This window comes from Macaca fascicularis, chromosome 17, assembly GCF_037993035.2.
Source record: "Macaca fascicularis isolate 582-1 chromosome 17, T2T-MFA8v1.1".
Classification (NCBI taxonomy): domain Eukaryota; kingdom Metazoa; phylum Chordata; class Mammalia; order Primates; family Cercopithecidae; genus Macaca; species Macaca fascicularis.
Window position 1 is genome coordinate 11,856,264 of NC_088391.1, and position 23,671 is coordinate 11,879,934.

Here is a 23,671-nt window from a genome sequence, read left to right on the forward strand (position 1 = left end):
AATGTCATTTTTCTGCACGTGATTATCACGTGACTGAGAATGTGCTTTGTTTATTCCGGAATATGTTGAATAAAATGAACCTGTTTTATTTATATATATATAAATAAATATGTATATATACACACATATATATACACACAGATACCTGATGTATTTTTAAATATATAAATTATATCTATATTAATTATATATACCTGATATATATATTCCTGATATATTTTTGAATGTATTAATTATGCATATTAACTATTATATGTATACCTAGTATATTATACCTGTTATACTATATATATACACACATACCCCAATATATTAAGTAACCTTAATATATCTTATGTGTTGATTACATGTCTCACATGCAGAATTGTTTGTTATAATATGAGCCAAAGGATTTGTAATGTTAGAGAGTAAAAGAAAATTATCATTTTGCAGTGATCTCTTTAAAAATGCATTTTCAAAGAGGTACAGTACAAGTAGGAAGAGTTCACAGTCTTTATAAGCCCAGATACCCCAAGCGTTTGGTTATTTGATTTGTCGGGGGGGTCTTTTGTCATTAGTCATAGTGTGGTTTAGGGGCCAATTACATATTTTGTATAATGAAGGCCTCCTTGCACACCACACAAAACAGAAGCAGCCCTACCCTCGGGTCAGATGGGCATGGTCTTCCTCCAGGTTCCTTGCAAGCCACAAAACCAAGCAGTGCCCCCCCACTTTTAGCCACCACCTGTTTGCTTGGTGCTTATTGATAAAAATAGCCATTTTATGTTGAGTTTATATTTTAACACTTTCATTTTGTGTTCTTGTTTTTACTATAGGAACGTTTAGATTTTGCAATGAAAGAAATCATTTTCGATTTTCTTTGTGTGGGAAAACCAGCAAAAGCATTCAGTCTCAACCCAGAGGTATGAATGATCCTTTTATGTACTTCTAACAGAGCATATCTTCACGGAGCCATACCTTTGCTTTGTGGCTTTGGAGAATGGGGTGAGGGACGTCTTCTCACAGAGTCTTCTATTTGTTCCTGTCAATGTCCAAATTCAGACGATGGTGGAATTTCAGAAGTAAAATTTTGGATGAATAGATTTAGAATGAAATGGTTAGATGAAAGGTTGATGTGCTACCATAATCTGTTCTTGTACAACAGAGTAATTCTTGCCCAAAAAGATAATTCATCACTAAAAGTCAGGTTGTTTTATTTGAGAAAAGTCAGTGCTTTTACTTATAACTGTTTAACAAATTTAGCATTGGGAAGTGATGAAACAGAGAAGAACAAATATGTGTAATTATAAAAACAGTGAAACAATGAAATTAAATAAATAATGTATGCACATCTGTTTCTGTGACCGCATCCCAACTCCAGGGCAGGCAGATTGTGGAGATGAGTATACAGTGGGTGTCATACACATCGTGGAGCAGTGGAGGATGTGCACATGAAAAGCACATATAATTTTAAACTTTTAAAAACACTGTCAGCCAACAAAAGTAGGCCTGGCACACTGCCTCCTTTTCTATGAGGTGGTAGAAAGAACACTGGACCAGAAGTCAGCAGAGCCAGATTTGCTACTTGCCACTTGTCACAGGCTCTGCTGCTTTTCCTAACTGTGTGACATTTACCTCTATGAACTCCAGCTTTTTCACTAGTAAAAATGACAAAATGCTTTTCTACTTCAACTCGCAGAGGAATTGTGATATTAGGAAGAGTACATTACGAACTCTTAAGAAAAAAAAGGGGGAAAGAAGACAGGGAGAGAGGGAGAGAGGAGACTGCACACCATAAAAATGAAATACATAGAGAGTTCCTATCACTATTATCATCTGCCTCCTTCATTCTGTCAGTGGGGAAGGGGGCCCAGAGGCTGGAGACAGGCAGCTTGTTGGTAGCAAAGGACCCAGGTCCCTGTTCGTCCCGTGCTCCCCACCACACCCCATATTCTCTTCTTGATACTAAGGTTGCCACATATCTGGGAACAGCACAAAAGTCCAAAAATGGGAGTTTCTGTCTGGTGTCCAGTGACCTCACAGGCTTCTGGAATGACTGCAGCCAGGGTCTCTGGGCCAATGGGAGGGGGTAGGGCCAGTGCCAAACCAGAGCCTTTTGGCTGGAAGGAGGCCCAGAGCTATACAGTGAAGAGCCTTCTCTTGCTGGGAAGGTTCTCAAGACATTCTTCAGTTCTTAGCAGTCATGGCTCTACTGTCTTTAACAATCAGTTCTCAGAATTACTGGATTACTTGTCTAAAAAGGACATGTTAAAAGCTACTACCATCATTATCACCATCTATAAAATGTTTTCTTGGTTCTTTTCTCAAACTCCTCATTCAGTCAGTGCTTAATTAGTTAACCTCTCTGCGTAGAGCAGTTGGAACCGTGATTTAAGAAAAAATACCAATGGGAGTAAATATTTGGTTATCTTCTTCCATTTCTCATGATCTTATAGATTTATGAAATAATGCATTTATCAGTAGTTGGTAATTATAAGCCCAAAGGCATACCCATAACCCTACTCAAAAGCAGACAGGAGGACAGCATAGTCTGCAAAGCAGATGTCATACACTCGATGAAACACGCTGTAGGGCATTGGTTCTCAGGAAACCAGTTCAGATTGGGTCTTAAATAATATTTTCGAAGTAGCTTGTGGAACAAGGCCTGGAGATCTAAAGGATTATCTTACTGTAAAGTTTATGCTGTGCCACCCCTCAGCTCTTCAGTAATTTCTAGGTAATTGCCTTGTTTTGGTGCACACTTACATGACCTTCTCTATCCATCCTCATCGTCATGAAGACTTGCTGGTCTGTGAGAAGAGTTTCTTGGTCATCAATTTCTGTGTTTTTCCTTGACCTACAATAGCGTGAAGCCAGAGGTCTTATGCAGCGCTAGCGGCAAGAAGAAGAAATAAAAGCATATAGATTGGAAAGGAAAAAATAAAATTGTCTTTATCACAGAGAACATGATTATTTATGTACAAAAAACCTAAGGAAAACCTACTAGGACTAATAAATGATTTTAGGAAGTTTGTAGGATACAAGAGAAATAAAATCAATATATTCTAGTTGTGAAGAATTAGAAATTGAACAATTTACAGTAACAATGAAAAACAAAATACTTAGCACTAAAGCTGACAAAATATGTGCAATATTTTAATACTGAAAATTACAAAATACTGAGAGAAATCAAAGAAGACCCAAACAATGAAGAGAAATAACTGTAGATTGAATTACTCAGTGTTAACAACAAGAGGTCAGTTGTCCCCAAATTGATCTATGTAGATTAAACTGAAATCTCAATAATAATAAACCCAATTAAAATCTCTATACCTTTTCTGTAGAAATCAATAAGCTGATACTAAAATTTATATGGAAAATCAAAGGAACTAGAATAACCAGCATCATTTAGTAAAAGAAGAGTAAAATTAGAAGACTAGCATGGCCTGATTTCAGGACTTACTGTAAAGTTGTATAGTGATCAAGGCAGTGTAGTATTGGCAGAAGGATGAATATAAAAAACAGTTGAACAGAATAGAGAATCTAGAAATAGACCAACACATATAGGGTCAATTGATTTTCAACAATGATTCTAAGTTAATTCAGTGGATAGAAGATAATCTTTCAAATAAATGATGGTAAACAATTGGATATCCACCTGCAAAATATTGAACCTCAGCCTATAATTTGCACTGTGAACAAAAATTAACTCAAAATGGATCATAAACCTAAATGTAAAACCTGATACTGTACATCTCCCAGAAGAAAATTTTCATGACCTTCAGGTGGGCAAACATTTCTAGGACATAAAAATCATAAACTATACAAGAAAAAAGTTGATAAATTGAACATCAAAATTAAAAATGTCTGTACTTCAAAAAACAGTTAACAAAGTGGAGAGCCATAGACTGTGAGAAGATATTTACGAAACTCATCTGACAAATGACTTCCGTCTGATTATGTAGAGAATTCCCACATTTCAATAATAAGAAAATAACTCAGTTTTTTAAATGGGCAAAAGGAACAGCATCTTCACCAAAGAAGAGATACAAATGGCTAAGAATCTCATGAAAAGACATTCAACATCATTAGTCATTAAGGAAATTCAATTTAAAACCAAAACGAGATGTACTGGGGAAGAAAAAGAGCAACTAGAACCTCATACTATTCTAGTGAGATTACAAAAAGGTACAACCACTTTAGAAAAGTATGACAATTTCTTTTTTTTTTTTTTTTTTTTTTTTTTTTTTTTGAGGCGGAGTCTCGCTCTGTAGCCCGGGCTGGAGTGCAGTGGCCGGATCTCAGCTCACCGCAAGCTCCGCCTCCCAGGTTTACGCCATTCTCCTGCCTCAGCCTCCCGAGTACAGGCGCCCGCCACCTCGCCCGGCTAGTTTTTTGTATTTTTTAGTAGAGACGGGGTTTCACGGTGTTCGCCAGGATGGTCTCGATCTCCTGACCTCGTGATCCACCCGTCTCGGCCTCCCAAAGTGCTGGGATTACAGGCTTGAGCCACCGCACCCGGCCTTTTCAAGATTAAATGTATACTTAACCATATGACTCAGCAATTCCATCCCAAGGTATTTTTCGTAGAGAAAACCAAACACATGTTCACAAAGGTTTGTGCAAATATTTATAGCAGCCTCATTCATAACCACTGAAAATAAAAAAGTGACTCATGTGCAAACTCCAGTGAATGGCTGAACAAATTGTGAATCATCAATACAGTGGATACTGTTTAGCAATAAAAATGAACAAACTGCTGATACTTGGAATAACATCTCAAAAGCACCGTGCTCAGTGAAAAAAGCAAGATGTAAAGGCTATGTACTGTTTGATTCCATTTACATCAAGGTAAATGAAAAAGGTAAAACTATCGGTGGAAATTTGACAAAGTTTGTCATGTGCTTGGGTTAGGGGCTAAGACTAACTGCAAAAAGGCACAAGGGACTTTCTGGGCATGGTGGAAATATTTTGGATCTTGATTCTGTTGGCGGTTACCTGACTATGTATGTTTCTCTAAACTCAAGGAACTGTACAACTAAAAGGAGCGACTTTTAGTACATGTAATTTATATCTCAATAAACTTGATTTTAAAAAAAATAGAGTGGGGATTCTGGCTTACAATAGATATTTGCCATCGGCAGCTTTTCACGCCTTTTCTTTAATTCTCACAATAGCCCTATATGATTGATAGGTATTACTATCCTCATTTTACAGAAAGGAAGCTGATACCTGGACTTGGAAAAGTTAAGTAATTTTCCAAGGCCAGACAAATAAAAGGGAGAGGTGTGATGCAGAACTATATGAAATTTTTTAAAAAAGAAATTATTTTTGAAGTTAACTTCAAAATGTGTGTCCCAAACTATCCCATCTTATTTCTGCCCTTAGTGTTGTCCAGGGAAAAGGAAAACTTAGAGAACTGACAAGGATGATTGCTAAATTGGATAATCCACTGGCAGATAATTGAGGCTTGACCACATGTGTCATCCCACGGTTATTATATTAGTACTGCATCTGCTGAATTGACCATTTTATTTTCTTATCCACAACATTACTGTGTCTTGAGAGACACACACAAGCCTAGAAACATCTCATAAAAGAACTGTCAAAAGAGGGAACTAATGGGCTTTGATACACAGATTATTTTTTAAAGTAATACTCTTTCATTCTAGAAAATGGAGAAAGCATATCATTTTAAGGCCAAAAAATCATAAAGTACACATTGAATTGCTTATAAATGGGCCAGAGAAATGTTTACCAAGTCCTGGTTGAATTATGACAGCTCCTTAAAGCTTGAATAAATTATTTTAAAATGAATAGAAGTCTATGTTACTTTATGTTATAAAATGTAATCGTGTTCTACTAAATAGGTGATTCAGGCAAACCAGATTTAGATGCAAAGCTTCCCACTATATTTTAGTTTCCTCGCGTGAAAAAATGAGAATACCTTACCCTGAGAAATAGGAATACCTTCCTTATATGGCTGTGTTAAGGATGAAAGTTAATGAGCAGTTCTGGATATATTTTAGGGACTCAATAAATTGTAACTAATTCTTTTCATCAGTCCTAGTAATTGTCATTGTTTTCTTCCGTAGGTAGTAGTATACTTGGGGAACTTACTACTTCATGAGGTTTAAAAATATTGGTGTAAAGGTTTCACACATGGCTGTTTAATGGAGTACAGATGTTTAGGTACCTTCTGACCTTTGAAGATGAGCACTAGGGGAGAGCACCTGTCTTACTGAGCTGTCTTTCAGGTCCACAGTTGTGCCTAAGGAAGATCTGTCTGGCCCACAATCACATTTCTTCTTACACTCCCGTGTGTTTTCATCAGTAGCAGGTTCTGTGGCGTTGAATTTTTAAAATTTATTCTCAAACTTGCTGGCTTTTGTAAATCAGAAGTCAGGACCTGCAGTTGAGAGCAGGCAATGTTCATTTTATGGTTCCCATTTGGATCTCTGGGTGTTTCCGTTCAGTCTTTGTGGGCTAACACATGTGGTGCCTCCCTTCTTCCAGGAGACATGTAAGCCTTTATTTACGTCAGTTTTCCTTAGTTACACCTGCTCCAGAGGATGAGGCATATCTTTTAGAGATACACCCAGCATTCCCCTCAACTGAATATAGTACATGACCATCTCAAACATGCCCTCCACATTTGGTGAAATCCCCCGTGTTGTTTTCTTATGATGCAGCAACAAAAAACAGTGACAGAAACTTAATTTTATTTTCATAAGATTGCCCTACACTCTCGTGCCTTTTAAATTATTTTCTTATACTAATCTACATGCAATTCAATCTTAACTCTCTGAAAGACTTATGGATGTATTCCACTACAATAATTGGGCCTTTCCTTTTGTCATGAAATTAATGTCTCTTACAGAGAATGAACATTGGTTTACGGGCATTCTTGGTCATAGCTGATAGCTTGCAGCAGAAAGACGGGGAACCTCCCATGCCAGTTACAGGAGCCGTTCTTCCTTCAGGAAACACATTGAGAGTAAAGAAAACATATTTGAGTAAAACGCTAACTGAAGAGGAAGCCAAAATGATAGGTGAGTTTCAGAGTGCATTAGAACTAAGCCTTATTAAGCCCTTAAAATGACCAGTAGATATTTAACTTTAGTGAGATGCACTTTTGAAAAATCTTTATAGAAGTAGGTGATAAGACATTCCAACATTAATTGTTTTGATTGATTCATGCTGTGTTTTGTTTTACTGCTCTTTAAACTTTTCAGAACTTCCTGGTAAATATTTTGCCATTTAAATGTTAGACTTTTATCTACGGTCTTTTTAAGCCTCTAATATTGATGAATACAGTTTTCAGTAAGCTTCCAAGACATCTGTGTGTTTTACTAGATAATCCTGTTTATCAATTCATTCATTCATCTCCTTCTTTTTTTCTTTAGTTAAATTAGTTTAACATGTATTTTAAACATGCCAAATCTCACAACACACATCAAGTTATATTGTGGATTTAGACTACATGAGATGATTTTCTGATTTAACTATCTTATCTAAAGAGGTGATTTTTTTGCATTTGTTCATTTGTTACCAAGTACCTAAATGCAGACACCTACTACAAACTTTATTAAGATAGTTACTGGATTCTACAGACCTGAGGGAAGCAAGGAAACTTTTTGCTTTGAAATATTTCTCTTTAGTTATGCAATGTTTAAATGACTTTTAAAAGATGTAATAGGCTGGGCACGGTGGCTCAAGCCTGTAATCCCAGCACTTTGGGAGGCTGAAACTCCACCTGAGATTGGGAGTTCGAGACCAACCTGACCAACATGGAGAAACCCTGTCTCTACTAAAAATACAAAATTAGCGGGGTGTGGTGGTGCATGCCTGTAATCCCAGCAACTTGGGAGGCTGAGGCAGGAGAATTGCTTGAACCCGGGAGGCGGAGGTTGCGATGAGCCAAGATTGCACCATTCTGCTCCAGCCTGGACAACAAGAGTGAAACTCCATCTCAAAAAAAAAAAAAAAAAAGATGTAATGCATGAGAATAATCATGAATAATTATTTCACTAAGGTACAAATTTCAAATACAAAGGTATTTACTTCTCATTTGTATAATTTGTATACACATTCATCTTCCAGTGTGGGACATGGACAGTGTAGTTAATGAGAACAATAAAAATAATATAGCTAAAATATGTTTTTCTTCATTTTTGAATTTATAATGTGAAGTTATTTTATTTTACTAAAAAATTAACATATATATTTCAGAGGGTCATATGGAGTTATTAAAGTCTTAACCCCAAATGAGAATTATTCTTTATTCACATAATCACTAATGATGGTGAATTTTCTTATGCTAACTAGAAACTTTAATATTCAAATTGCTTTAATTTGAATTTTGTATTTTCTTATTATTTTAACTCTTCTGGAAAATACTTCCAATTGAGTATTAGAATTCCTATAAATTGAATTTAAATGATTATCTGGTGAACACCTACTAAGTGCAAGGCACTATGCTAAAAGCTGTGCAGATGAGATTGAATCAGACAGCCCTTTTGCTCAAGGAAGTCATTGACTCCTAAGGTCTTCAGTAAAAAATGTTATAGAGGATGAATAAATCAGGATATCCTTTGACAGATGCAGTTGAAGGTATAACTATAATGCATGTTTTTCAGGCATGTCCTTATATTACTCTCAAGTACGAAAAGCTGTAGACAACATTTTAAGGCACCTTGATAAAGAAGTAGGAAGGTGTATGATGCTGACTAACGTACAGATGTTAAACAAAGAACCAGAAGACATGATCACGTGAGTACAGTAAAGACTAAGTTATCAATGAAAGATTAACCAGAAGACACAAGTCGAGAGTATTCTCATTTATTCTGTATTTTGTTTTCATCTTCTTAGAGTTCTAAAAAGTAGTAAAGATAGGTTAAAAAAAACTTTCACAGTATCTGATTAACTATAAAAATAAGGTCATATCTGTGATTGATCTCTTTTATTTATATCTCAAATATCGCTAGGTCAGTAAGTTAGAAAATGAGGCCCATGACTCACTGGTCCATGTTTTTCAGAAATGGCATTTTGTTCCCAGGCACCATCACAACTCATGTGACATAGTGACATCCCAAATTTACAGACATTCCATCTATATACATCTCATGACAGTTCCTACTTCATAGTTTCTATGTGACTGTATCACAGACTGCATCACAGAAAGCATTTTAAGAAAGCATTCATAGCTTCGAATGTATTCAAATCAAGTATTCTTATCCAAAATCTGAAGATCTAGATTTACAATTAGAACTTGCATTTGCTGTTTTTGTTTAACTATGGCAGGAACTAGGATTAGGTTATAATTCTATATTTTAAGAAAGTTTGGACTTTGTTGTTGGGCTATGAATTAAATTACATTTGATAGCTGTGGCATCATTTCCAAAAATATAATTAGGTAAATTTATTCTGTCATCCATCATATTCAACTGCAAATATAAGAACTAATCTGAAGATTGTTACCTATATAGAGAGGTTCATATTGTGGTGTGCATTTTTATTGTGATAGTAACATGTACTCATGATTAAAGCAAAGGCAAAAATGCAGAATTATTTTAAATATGTATTTAGTAGAATCTAAAGTTAAAATAAAAGCCTCCTTAGAGCCCCACGTGAAATCTGCCGCCATTTCTTGGCTCAGTGTGATTCCTTCCATTCCTTTCGTTGTGTCAATATAAATGTATGTGTATACATACCTCTTTTTTTCCATGGAAGTGGGATTATACAATGCATATTATCCTGCAGCTCGCCAGTTACTCGATTTAAATAGCATGAGATGATGTTGCTTTAGACTTTTCAACCAAAATAATAGCGGAATTTATATTGACCAAGATTAGTAACATTAAAAATATTATCCACAGTTCTAGTTCTTACCTCACAAATTGCCAGATTATCAATAAACTTTCTACCTCATTTTTCCATACTTCTTGCATATATTATAGCCATTTTCAATTTATAATGTAGAAGATAGAAGAAATGCATTAGGCCAGGCACAGTGGCTCACACCTGTAATCCCAGCACTTTGGGAGGCCAAGGCAGGCAGACCACTTGAGGTCAAGAGTTCAAGACCAGCCTGGCCAACATGGCGAAACCCCATCTTTACTAATAATACAAAAATTAGCCAGGTGTAGTGGTGCACACCTGTAATCCCAGCTACTCAGGAGGCTGAGGCAGGAGAATTGCTTGAACCCGGGAGGCGGAGATTGCAGTGAGCCAAGATTGGGCCACTGCATTCCAGCCTGGGTGACAATGAAACTGTTTCAAAAACAAACAAACAAAAAGAAATGCATAGAGTTGTTTCCTCAAAAAAAAAAAAAAGAGCTTTAAAGGAAAACCATAATCAATAGGCATCATGAGATAGGTTCAGGACAAAAACAATATATTCAAAATCATAAAAAGGTACATGTTTAAATGTAAACATTTTATTTATGTTTTAATCAATGTTTCAAACTTTTTCTTTTTCTTTTTTTTTTTTTTTTTTTTTTTTTGAGACAGAGTCTCGCTCTGTCGCCCGGGCTGGAGTGCAGTGGCCGGATCTCAGCTCACTGCAAGCTCCGCCTCCCGGGTTCACGCCATTCTGCTGCCTCAGTCTCCCGAGTAGCTGGGACTACAGGTGCCCGTCACCTCGCCCGGCTAGTTTTTTTGTATTTTTTTAGTAGAGACGGGGTTTCACCGTGTTCGCCAGGATGGTCTCGATCTCCTTACCTCGTGATCCGCCTGTCTCGGCCTCCCAAAGTGCTGGGATTACAGGCTTGAGCCACTGAGCCCGGCCGTTTCAAACTTTTTCTAAGATTTTTCTTTACTTTTTCCTATTCAAACATCTTAAGACCCCCAGATAGGGCTAGAAATATTTTTCGTGCTAGAATTCAAGGCAGATTCCTGAGTGGAAAATAACGCATTGCTTCATTTCTAAACAAAAAAAAAAAAAAAAGGAAGAAGAGAAATGTTAGGGAATCACATAAGCATTTAGGAGAAGAAGGTGGAGGCCCACACAACACTAATGGAACAGTCGCTGGAGTTGATATTTGAAGCTGGTCCACCACTTTCCCAGGCCCTACGTAGGGTAAGAACTTGAACACTGAACATTCTGTGTTGCTCAGTCTTTATTTCTTATCCCTTTTGTGCTTCATGCTAGTATGAAAAACGAAAGAAAGAAAATAAGAAGAAGTAAAGAAATAATAATTTTAATATCTGTTAATAAATTTTCTTAATTATGTTATTTTGGGGATTTATAAGCTTCCCATAAAAGGCCAGACAGCAAAGACTGCAGTAGTAAGAGGAGATCATGCAGCAATTAGTTTCTAATCTAGGCTTGTTTTATCATCTTGGAAGTCTGGCAGAGTTCGCCCTTACACTTCAGGCCAGGCAAGGTCATCCATTTTCCGACAGATATAAAAATAATCCCAGCTGTTAAAGACATCTGGTGAGCAAACTAGTAGAACTGTTTAAACTACTCACTGTGTTACAAATGAACAATTAGAAGAGATCTCTAGGCTCTAACACTGTACAGCTATTGAGAATATCATCTGAAAACGTTTCTTTCCTTGATTGATAGGAAAGCCCTGTGCAACTGCTTCCTCTTCTCCAGGGTCCTCAACAGTTCATGCAAATGCTCTATGGATGACAAAAGTCATAAGGTTATTAAGAAAATAACCTTATGACTGCCCACAAAAGCAGATTATTTTGGAAGACAACATATTGTGTTTTATTTTTCATGTAAACAATTTTGTACTCAACAAACTTGTAAAAGCACATTAAAAGGTAGTGTTACAGAGCAAAATTGCTGTGTGATTATGATCTTTAGATTACAGAGAGGATTGATTCTGCTAGTTGCATTTCTATTCTGACTACAGTTACTGTTCCAAAAAGGAATTACTTTTATGCTACTTTGCATTTTCATTATTGTGCTTGTGTCCTGGGATCACATTAATTTGGTACTGATTCTATATTTATGCTCAGAAGACTAAGTCATCAGACTTTAGATATGCTATTACATATTGTCACTTGGGTCTTTTGAAAGATTTTGGTGGGTAGTTGAATTATTCCGTAAAGGTTATTGATAAAATAAGTGGTTAAAAATCAGTTAGCCGGGCGCGGTGGCTCACGCCTGTAATCCCAGTACTTTGGGAGGCTGAGATGGGCGGATCACGAGGTCAGGAGATCGAGACCATCCTGGCTAACGCGGTGAAACCCCGTCTCTACTATAAATACAAAAAAAAAAATTAGCCAGGCGTGGTGGCGGGCACCTGTAGTCCCAGCTACTCAGGAGGCTGAGGCAGGAGAATGGCGTGAACCCAGGAGGCGGAGGTTACAGTGAGCCGAGATTGCGCCACTGCACTCCAGCTAGGGAGACAGAGCAAGACTCCGTCTCAAAAAAAAAAAAAAAAAATCAAACAGTTACCTATTTAAACAACTAAAAATTGAAATAACACAAAATATATATTTCTCCTTCACATTTTCCAACAGAATACAGAAGGCATTAATTATCATTAAACAGTCATATTCTCAAGAAATTAATTAAAAATAGAGAAGGAAATCTCCATAGAGGTCAGGCCCATCAGTATCACTTTAAAAGTCAGAAATGGGTGCACAACTATATACATTTCAGAGTTTTACTTATTTTGAAAGATTTATTTTGGAAGCACTTAATTTTTTAAAAACAGGACAAAGGGCTCTAGGGGAGAAGCATAACTCATCAGGGAGAGAAGCTGCTAGATATCACAGTTACAAAAGGCACCATTCCATATATACACACACACACACACACACACACACACATATATATATATTCCATTTTTAAATGCTGAATGTAGGAATGAATGAAATACATTTCTTCCTGTGGATGTACTTAGCCATTTCTGTGATTCTGGTGTTTTAAATGCAACTGGACTAGACCCAACCAAAGGGTAAACTCAAGGTAAAATACTATTGATATCAGCGTTTTTCTTTTCAGACATATACTTCTATCTTACATTTAATTACTTAAAGTTTTGTTAGAACTGGTCAGGCTACAAAGGGCATAAACATTTGAGAATAACATGGAGCTAACACCAGGCTGTGACTCAGAAGGCATGGATTCTAGTCTTTGTTCACGTACTTAATTCATTTTGTTTTTATTTTCACAGCTTTTTGACCTATTTTAAAATTTTGTCTTCTAATTCTAGGGGTGAGAGAAAGCCCAAAATAGATCTTTTCAGGACCTGTGTTGCTGCTATTCCTCGACTGCTTCCTGATGGGATGTCAAAACTTGAACTTATTGACTTGCTGGCTAGGTAGGTGAGAACATTGTTTGACCAAAATTAATTTCAATCCTTTGTCATGACTCCTGAAAAAAAAAATAGAATGGTAGTTTACAATGGACAAATATTTACCAAATGAGGTACTGTGTATGGGCAGGAAAAAACACATTTTTAAAAACTATTTTTCCCATGTTCAAGGGGTTTAAAATCCAACTTAGAAGCAAATACATAAGCACGTAAGGTCGTTAACAACCCTAACCTGTGCTGTGCAAACTAATGGCACAAAAAATGTATGATACATGATTCATGGGTAAGAGATTACTGTGGACTGGGGAAGGCAACAAATAACTCTTGAGAGAAGGTGGAATTTGAACTTCCCTTGAAGGGAAGGTAGAGTTCAAAAAGGTAAAGGCAGAGACATGAGCAAAGGCACAGAGGTAGAACCAGGAAATGAAATGAGTATGGCCAAAAAAGAGTTCATTCGGAGTCTGATACCCAATCTGAGGCCCACAGACCCCCAGGGGGACAAGAATGCAGGTGGTCAATATCCTAAACTAGTTTCAGTATAGTGCTTCAGAAAACTGCCCAAAATCATATTTATCACCCTCCCAATGCACAATCCAATGAGAACCTAAAATTTATTTTCTTTGAGTGAAATTATCTTATTATAGTTTAGTAAGCTTAGTCATCTCACATTGATCTGGAGCTCCAGTTGACAGTTATGCATGTCTTTAATTTAAAAATCAAAAGTGACATAACCTAAGTGCAATTTGGAAAGCAAAATTATTAGACACATGGTATGCATGGAATGAGGAAGAACAAAAGTCATCATTGGTTTGGGGGGAGAAAAGAGAAAATAGTTTACAAACCCAATGATGAAAGGAAACGGAAATAAGATTGAAGAGGTAGATTTTCAGCTAATCTTAAGTACTTGTTGAGGCATTTGGACTGATGAAGTTTTAAGCTGGGGAACAAGATGACAAAAAATGTCAATTTAGGCTCTATAATCTGATTATGGTAGAATAAAAGAAAAGTCTGGAGAAGGATAACAAATATTCATGCTGACTGAATGAATGATGCATTACACATAGCCTAGTTTACTCACACTCTCTGACCTTCTGAGAGCACCTTTCCCATCAATATTCAAATAAATAACCCAAGCTCCCACCCCACCTGGCTGCACATAATCTGGTGGCCTCCTGAGGCTCTGAGTGTCCCCACGGAGCCCCACATCTCCTGGTTATTGTGGTCATAGTCCTCTGTTACGTGGGCAGCCAGCTTGGCCCCTCTGTTGATTACCTCTTGCTGTCTAGTAATAACTTTTAGAACCTACTGCCCTTTCCTAGTCTTTAATTTGCATTTGGACACAGCCACTCCCTTCCTCCTTCCTGACACCACTAGCACAAGAACAGTGCTGGATGTGAAGGCTTCCTGAAGGTCTGTTACCTTCAAAACCATGATTTCAAGCCGGTGCTCTCTGACCACAGCCTTCCACCCTCTGGCTGCCAATGTCACCCACTGGATCCTTCTTCCTTCCAGTCCACACTTAGGGTGTACCTTTTGAGACCTAGCAACCAGAATATGAGCAAAGAGCACATTCCCTGGAAGCAGGAAAGCAGAGGGAAACAGGAAAAAGTAAGCCTGGATCCAAAAGGGCTTTCCAGTTCAGGGCAAGGGGAAGACCTGTGGAGGAACAAAGAGTGGGTTTCCAAAGAATAATGAACAGGATGATTTAGGGGCTGGGGGAAGCTGAGGGAAAGAGAGACTAAGACTGGAAGGGTCATCCATGCTAATACTGAGTCACCCGGGATGAGGGCAGAGACTGAGAATAGAGAAAAGCTGTGAGACAAGGGCTAGAGCTACCGAAAACATAAAGGAGAACCTGTCCGTTTGCTGTGGACAGCATTGGAGGGGGCGGCATGATCAGGAGATGTGTATTTCCCCAGAGCACAGGTGGCTGAGCGAAAAGGCCCCCTCCACGGCCGCATGACCATCTGGAGAAAGGGGGCTACCGTCAACAGACATGGAGGAAGCAGGACAAGAGAATCGGAAGAAAACAATCCTCTAAAAACCTGAACTTCATTTCCCTACATTCCTTTGCCATTTTACTACCTGCATGATCCGGACAAATTTTTTTTTTTTTTTTTTTTTTTTTTTTTTGAGGCGGAGTCTCGCTCTGTCGCCCAGGCTGGAGTGCAGTGGCGCGATCTCGGCTCACTGCAAGCTCCGCCTCCCGGGTTCCCGCCATTCTCCTGCCTCAGCCTCCCGAGTAGCTGGGACTACAGGCGCCGCCACCACGCCCGGCTAATTTTTTTGTATTTTTAGTGGAGACGGGGTTTCATTGTGTTAGCCAGGATGGTCTCGATCTCCTGACCTCGTGATCCGCCCGTCTCGGCCTCCCAAAGTGCTGGGATTACAGGCTTGAGCCACCGCGCCCGGCCCGGACAAATTATTTAACCCTCAAGCCTGTCCTTTTCCCTTGGTAAAATTTTGGTGAAATTGGAATGAGACTGCCTACCTCTTAGGACTGTTGAGAGGGCTAGCTGACAAGACGTGTGGTTAGAGAGAGGAGGCGTCTGCAGGGAAAAAGTTTTCAGTTAAATTGAAGTAGAAGGAAAGTTCACGTTATTCAATAGAAGTCTATGGTGATTATATACACCGAGGCCTTTGAAGTACCAAGTGTTTTGAACAGCATGAAGTGTTCTCTTTCTGGTAAAGTCTCTAATGCTATTTTGCCATAAGTCTGAGTGGGAGGCTCCTACCTCTGGAATCACATTGACAGCCCAATCCAGTGAAGCCCAAACCCCCAGACCATGGTGCCAGGCGTGTTGGGAGGGAATTCTGTCAGATGTGGTTGGAATGCTAGTGCTATTTATGGTGCGTCCTGTTTATTATTAGTTACATTCTTACCAAGCCCAAAGCAATGGGTGCTGTTTTTTGTTTTGTTTTGTTTTGTTTTTCTTTTTCTTTTTTTTTTTTCCTGAGGGAACAGAACAAATAAATATTCCTGAGAGTTTAAGTCTTAGGGAGAAATCAAGAAAATGCCTGGTTTATATGTGAAATCCATGAAGGGACCTTTTTAATAAGCTTCAAAAGAAGCCAGAGGCTGTTCTCCTCGGGGGGAAGGATAACTAGAGTTAGCGACCTGCACATAGAGTCCTATTAACCTGTGAGAAAATGAGCCTCTTCAGATCTCCTCGAGAGGGTCAGAGGACAAAAGTGAAGTAATTCAATAGCAATAAATGTGGGTTTCGAGTGCCACACAAGAAGTCTTCAGTCACTTTATACCCTCACAGTCCAGTTGCCTTCAGATTCAGTTGACCTGAGATAATACAGGGTCTAGTCAGAGAGGGGTAAGACCTGTTATTTCTGACACTTCACAGTCACATCCGTGGTACTTTTTTTTAACTTAAAAACTTGTTTTATTTTTTTCATAATTGGTAAAATAAGGGCAGTGTTCATGCAGGTTGTCCGTCCCTCCCAGCTCAGTTCCCTGTAAGGAGTTTCAACTGTATGTCCCACACAACTGCTCTCAGGCCCTTGCTGCCCTTTAAGTAATGGCTGAATATCACAGACACTCACACCTCAGACATGCATTAGTATGTTGCACATGACAACAGTGTATATAACGAAGCTGGAAAACTGCCTTCTTCAAGCTACTAGATTTCTTACTTTACATGTATTGCTCAGCCAGCTCATAATAGCCAAGTGTGAAAACCTTTCCATGTGGCTCCATGGAAGCTTCACAGGCCCTCCTGACATCGTGGTAAGACCCATGGGGGTGCTTCCTTCCCATCCTCTGCAGAGCCTGACCTGCGCAGCTGTCGGGATCCCTGAGGATTCTCCAGACAGAAAGGGGAGCTGTCTCACCTTGGCAGCCGCCATCTTTTTCTCTCACTCTCCTCTCCTAGATGTTTCCTGCTGTGTCATTTGACCACAAGAGGGAGCTTTCGCTAGCAGTCCACAGGCTCCTGTCCTTGTCACTTCCTGCAGTACCTTGCATGCACCAAGGACTTGCTGTTCAGTATTCACCCTCCTCTTTCAAAGCTCTTAGCAAATGTTAGTTTATCATTTTCAGATATCTTCAGATTCAAAGAACATACACCGTGCTATACAATGCCTTTCATATACATTATGTTAGATAAGCTGGGCACATGTTCATTCTTATTTTTAGATAAGGACATTGAATTTCAGAAGGGTAAATCTATTTCCCAAATTTATAGAATTTTCCAAATGTCATTGGTTTTATGCAAAATAATAAACACGTTTTGTGTGGTGTTTCCTTATTATTTGTAGAAACTTCTGAGATAATGCATACACAGATTCCACAGTCTTCTGGGGTATCTAAAAATTATTAAACATTTATTCTGCTTTCCCTTTTCCACATATGCCTGTGTTGTGGAAAGTGGTTAGTTGTTTGGAGTAGCTGAAAGAGAACTCGTCTCAATTGTATATATTGCCTCAATAATTCCCTTAGTCATATTTCTGTATTTTAGTTGAGGTGTAGTTCAAACCACTGTAAATAGATGGGAGTTCATTCTTTAATAGCCTCAAAGAAGAAATTTCCACCCCTTCTGGTGAACTGCCCTGGTGGTGAATAGTCCACCTCTCTCAAGCTCCTTCTTTTGGAAATCCTTGTCTGCTGGGCTTCACTTTCAGTGTTTCTTCCTCCACTGCCCTTGGTGACATTGTGGGGCACTTCTTCCTAATAAGCTTTTGCTTATCTTGCCTAGTTCAAAGGAGGATGTTTCTCCTAATTCGTCTTTTCTTCTGGATATGGTTTGTGAATTTGAAATCACCCCTTTTCTTTCTTGCATCTCTGTAAAAAACATTATTAAAAGCTACTGAGGTGATTCCATCAGAATCCGAAGCTCAGCTTATGCAAGTGTTTTCCGTTAAAAGTCATATTTCTGATGTGACCAACCAAGAAGGCAGCTTTGTTCTATTTTTTCCCCATTTTATGACATGTCCTGACTTGTTCAGTAGCACCCTTGTCTGAGCAGCACGTGCCCTTGTGATCACACCACTCACTTGTTCTCCATCACTGCAGACAGGGCCCAGGACCACTGGCAGTGGCACAGGTGGCCTGTGCAGAATACAGCTGTGCATTCGCTTTCTGACATGAGCAGTGAGAATCACACCAGGCCTGCTTAGTGCTCCTGATCCCAGCTGCCTGGGAGGGGCAGCTGCAATTGGTATTGGCAACCCTGGTTTCTTTTATTGTAGGCTTCTGAGAACCAAATCACCTTCTCAGAAATTTAGCCTTAGTTCCCCAAGCTAGCCAGATATCTTCACAAGTTGCTTTCTCTTAAAGTCTCTCTGTTCTCTCTTAATTGCTGCCACCAAACTTTCTCAAAGGACAGTTTTTAAAATTATAACTGCACCTGTTTAGTTTGCAGTTGAGACCTGTTCTTTCTTTCCTGGTCTAGTTTCTCTATCAAGATGGCCCAGTTGGGGGAACTGCTGTCTCTCACACTCATCCTTGCTAGAGAAGGAGATCAAATAGGATTTATAAATCCGTAAGCCAGCTCCACGCTGCCTTCCTGGGTAGTCAGAATGTCTGGACATCTTTCTTATTTAACTCCAAGCCTTCTTTTCCCTTTTAGATAGCTGTTTTTGTATTTGTTTTTGTTTTTTTCCTGCTTTATAATGTAAAATCCCATGTGTTTCACAAGATCTTGATTATCTGGTCAAAATCTAATAAAAGTAAAAATGAGGAAGAACTGAGTGGAAGAGATGGCACCTGTATCTGACAGGCAGCGCTCTGCTTATACGCTTCAAGGGACAGGACACAGGGAGGGAGCCTTGTCGTTTTCACAGCTTCTTCCCCTTACTCCTCACCTGCTACCCACAGACTTGTCTTGATAGGTGATTTCCTCTCAGTCTCAGTTCTGTGGCAGTCTGGGCCTTTTTCTTCTACAAACATTCCACTTTTATAACCAGCTGAGCCTTCTTTCCCAGAAGCCCTTTCCCCTCCCTGGTCTTCATCCTCCAGGAATATTTTTAAGCCTTTCACTGGTAGAGTAGGTAAATACTGTCATTTTAAGAGACATGACCACCAGGAATAGCAAGGACTACACTGCCTTGGGGCTCCAAGAGTCCTGAAAATGATCCTGCATTGTGTGTTTGAAGTTAAAACAGATTCTAGATTGCAGATTGTGCGTGAGAGCAAAGTTAGATGAAGAGTAGAATCGATCTCATTTGGAAAGCTGAAAGTTTTTCTTTACTTAAAAGCCTTTACTTAAAGGCTTCATGAAAATAGACCGTGACATGGCTTTCGTCCTTGGTTCTTGCCTGGTTTCATGATTATATTGGTTTGCTAGGGCTTCCATACAAAGTGTCAAAAAATGAGTGGCCTAAACACCAAAAATTTATTCTCTCACAGTTCTGGAGGCTAGAGGTCCAAGATCAGGGTGTCAGCAGGGTTGTGTCCTGCTCAAGACTATGAGAGGGAATCTGCTCCAAGCCTGTCACCTGGCTTCTGGTAGTTTGCTGGCACTCTTTGGCATCCCTTGGCTTGTAGAAGCATCACCCTGATGTCTGCCTTTATCTTCATATGGCATTATCCACATGTGTTTGTCTGTCTACAAAAGTGCGCTTCTTATAAGGACACCAGTCATATTGGATTAGGGGCCCACAACCTCTTCTTAACTTAGCTAGTTACATCTGCAATGACCTCATTTCCAAATAAGGTCACATTCTAAGGTACTGGGAGTTAGGACTTCAACATATGAATTTTGTGGGAGACACAAAATTGTGACCACTGTCATTACTATCAGTTAACATTTATGTAGTGTCTGCAGTTCCTGGTTACTAAACTATTACCTGTCCTAAAAATGGTGGCTTGTTATCTGTGGAAGCTTATTTTCTAAGACCTTCAGGACCGTAGACAGGTCTAAATATAGTAAATTAGAATAATAAACATAAGATGGGGAAATGACTTCAAGTGCTTTTCATAAACTAGTGTTTTCAAACCATGGACTGCAGAGATGACTCAGCTGCTTGGCCAGTGAAGGAGTGTATTCTCCCCAAATGGGTGGGCTTCCGGCCGTTTACCCCCAGCTTTAACCAGAGTGACTCAGGTTTTATGTATCTATATATTGAAGTTTGTATTAGAATTCTCCAGAGAGAAACAGAAACAATAAGATGTATATAGAGAGAAAGAGATTTATTGTAAGGAATTGGCTCATGTAGTTATGGAGACTGGCAGGTCCAAAATCTTCATGGGGGGCCAGCAAGCTGGAGATGCAGGAGAGCCAGTGCTGCCATTCTCGTCTGAAGGCCGGCAGGCTGGAGATTCAGAAGAGCCAAGTTTCCAGTTTGAATCCAAACGCAGTCTGCTGTAGAACCAGGAAGAACCAATGTTGCAGATGAAGTCTAAAGGCGGTAGAATTCTCTCTTGCTCAGGGGAGTCCAGTCTTTTGTTCTAGTCAGGCCTGCAGCTGGTCAAATGAGGCCCACCCACATGAGGTGGGGAAATTGCTTTCCTCAGAGTCCACTGATTCAAATGTTAATCTCATCCAAAAACATCCAGAATAATGTCAGCCAAATATCTGGGCACCGAGGTCCAGCCAAGTTGACACATAAAATTCACCACCACAGAGCTCTACATAAACTTCTGTTGGAAAAAAAAATAGATCTGTTGCTGAATGCACTATAAAGAAAGTTTGAAAATTCCTGTTTCAGACAATTCTAGATTGGAAGCCCAGGTTAAAGGCTTCTCATTCTTTTTTCAGCAACTACTTAAGAACTGTAGATTTAATTGTATAAGACGTCCCTGAAAAATTAGCTTAGCTCTTCCTTCTCAGGGTCTGTTTAGAACTTTGCATGCTTTTGAGACAGAAAATATATTCCCTGACTCAGTGTAAATCTGTGAACTAAAGAACTTTTTACCTAGTTTATATTGTCAGACTGGACCAACTGGTGTACTTTAAGCTTTAGAAAATAAGACAAGAGTTTGCTTATCTTATCAGGCTTTTGAAATGCTATCTATTTGAGAGTGATAACTAGGGTGACTTGTGCCAGGCTTGTTTTGTGGGAAGTATTTTGGATTAAAGATTAGAAGTCCTAGATTGAATTCCTGGCTCTTCCCTTTGTTAATTTTGAGCAGATTCATTAACCACTCTGGGCTGCAACGTTGTCTTCTATTTGCCCTGGGTATGGAGCCTCCATTGACTCAGCCATGTTCTTCTCTGACACTGAACACCTGGAGGCTACCGAGTCCTGGAAACTCTATCTTTTCAGTGTCTTTGGCCTCCATCTGCCCTTACCCTACCACACTTCTCTGCTTTGGTCAGGCCCTCACCACTTGTTGCTTAAGTCACTGCAGTGACCTCTTAGGTGACCTGTGCCTTGTTTCTTCTCCAAGGCATTCTCCCTTTCCTGCGTGACTCTCTTTTCTCAAGAGTGAATCTAATCATGTTTATTTCCCTATAACTTTCAGGATACAATTCATTTTCTTCTAATAATAGCTAACATTACTGACTGCCTGCTCTATGATCTGTGCAGTGCTAAACATTGCACATGGATAATTCAGTGACCCTCACAACAGGTTTATGGAATGCAGTTACAGTTAGTACCCCCATTTCACCAATCTGAGGCTTAGAGATTAAGTGATAGCCTGAAGTCACGTAGCTAATAAGTGACAGAGGCAAGACACTGATCCAGGCATTCTGATTCCAGAGTACACACTCTGAACCCCTTCCCTGCTGTGTTGTCTCCCTGGGTGGCCCAAAGACCCTTCAGTGAGCTGCATCTGCTTCCTCTCCAGCACTGTCTCACACCTTGCTCTTGCAGGCACCTCACCCAATAGACACAGCCACACCAAACTCAATATCCTAAGTGCTGTACACAGGCCATATAATGACTGAATCTTACGAAGGTGTCTCTTAAAAGCCTTTGCTTATTAAATAAATGAATGAATATGTAAAGCAATAGGTTAGCAATAATCCATCCTACCAACGTCAAGATTTAATATTATTGTGTTGTTCTAGATTAAACCACAGATACACTAGAATTCTGCTAACTCACTCAAAATTTCTCAACCTTGGCACTATCGACATTTTGGGCCAGAAAATTCTTTGTCACAGGGAACTGTCCTGTGCATTGTAGGGTGTTTAGCAACATCCCTAGCTTCTACCCACTGGAGAGATGCCTCTACCACACCCCAAGGTGTGCAGCCAGAAATGTCTCCAGACATTGCCAAATTTCCCAAGGAGCAAAACCGATTTAGGACCACTGGCCTTACTCTGATTGCTCATTTATACTGAGCTTCTGGATGAGTCCTTTAGCTTCTCCAGTACTCAGGTTCCTCATCCTTAAAAATAGGATTCGATACTAATTTATTCTGTAGCCAGTGATGTATTAAAAAGTGTTCATATACAGTACAGCTAAATGCAGTGTGATGTCTTGGATTGTGTTCTGAAACAGAAAAAGGACATCATTGGAAAACTGGTGAAATCTGAGTAAAGTTAATAGCTTCTTCCCAATATTAAGTTCTTAGTTTTGCTAAATGTACCATGGTTATATAAGATGTTAACATTAGGGGAGGCCGGAAGAACACTGTATCAGAAAACTCTGCATTATCTTTGCAACGCTTCAGTAATTCTAAAATTAGAAGTTTTTTGTTTTGTTTTGTTTTGTTTTGTTTGAGATGGAGTTTCACTCTGTTGCCCAGGCTGGAGTGCAGTGGCACGATCTTGGCTCACTGCAACCTCTGCCTCCCGGGTTCAAGCGATTCTCCTGCCTAGCCTCCCAAGTACCGGGGACTACAGGCATGTGCCACCACGCCCAGCTAATTTTTGTATTTTTAGTAGAGACGGGGTTTCACCATGTTAGTCAACCTGGCCTCGAACTCCTGAACTCAGGCAATCGTCTCACCTCAGCCTCCCAAAGTGCTGGGATTACAGGTGTGAGCCACTGTGCCTGGCCAAATTAGAAGTTTTTAAAAAGTATTTATGTAAGTCATTTACTAAGTAAAAAATAAGGGAGACCCATTTTCAGACTCAAGTAGAAGAGATATATATTAATAGATGTTCCTTCTTAGCTCTAGAAGACCAGTTAATAAAGTAAATGATTTTATTGTCTGTTATTCATTTCACAGGCTCTCTATTCATATGGATGATGAATTGCGACATATTGCACAAAATTCTCTTCAGGGTTTACTTGTTGACTTCTCAGATTGGAGAGAAGATGTCCTATTTGGCTTTACCAACTTCCTGCTCCGGGAAGTAAATGATATGCATCACACACTCCTTGATTCGTCCCTGAAGTTGCTGCTGCAGCTGCTCACCCAGTGGAAACTAGTCATACAGACACAAGGAAAAGTCTATGAACAAGCCAACAAAATCAGAAATTCGGAGGTGATTTTCACACCTTACCCATGAATTTATATTCTTTTTTGTTGTTGGTGTTGTGGGGTGGGACAGTCTCACTCT

The 23,671-nt window shown here is 39.3% G+C and overlaps 1 protein-coding gene across 7 annotated transcripts in view; it reads left to right on the forward strand.

Moving 5' to 3' along the window:
- FRY (FRY microtubule binding protein) overlaps positions 1–23,671 on the forward strand; it is a 454,114-nt gene that overhangs the window by 302,887 nt on the left and 127,556 nt on the right. For 6 of the 7 annotated variants that reach the window (XM_074021820.1, XM_074021819.1, XM_074021818.1 and 3 more), the window contains 5 exons: positions 816–902; positions 6,860–7,031; positions 8,619–8,751; positions 13,161–13,268; positions 23,338–23,596. In XM_074021820.1, coding sequence (XP_073877921.1) covers positions 816–902; positions 6,860–7,031; positions 8,619–8,751; positions 13,161–13,268; positions 23,338–23,596 — 759 coding nt within the window. Of the gene's footprint in view, positions 1–815; positions 903–6,859; positions 7,032–8,616; positions 8,752–13,160; positions 13,269–23,337; positions 23,597–23,671 lie in introns of those variants that run through there. The other variant, XM_074021821.1, reaches the window with a different exon arrangement.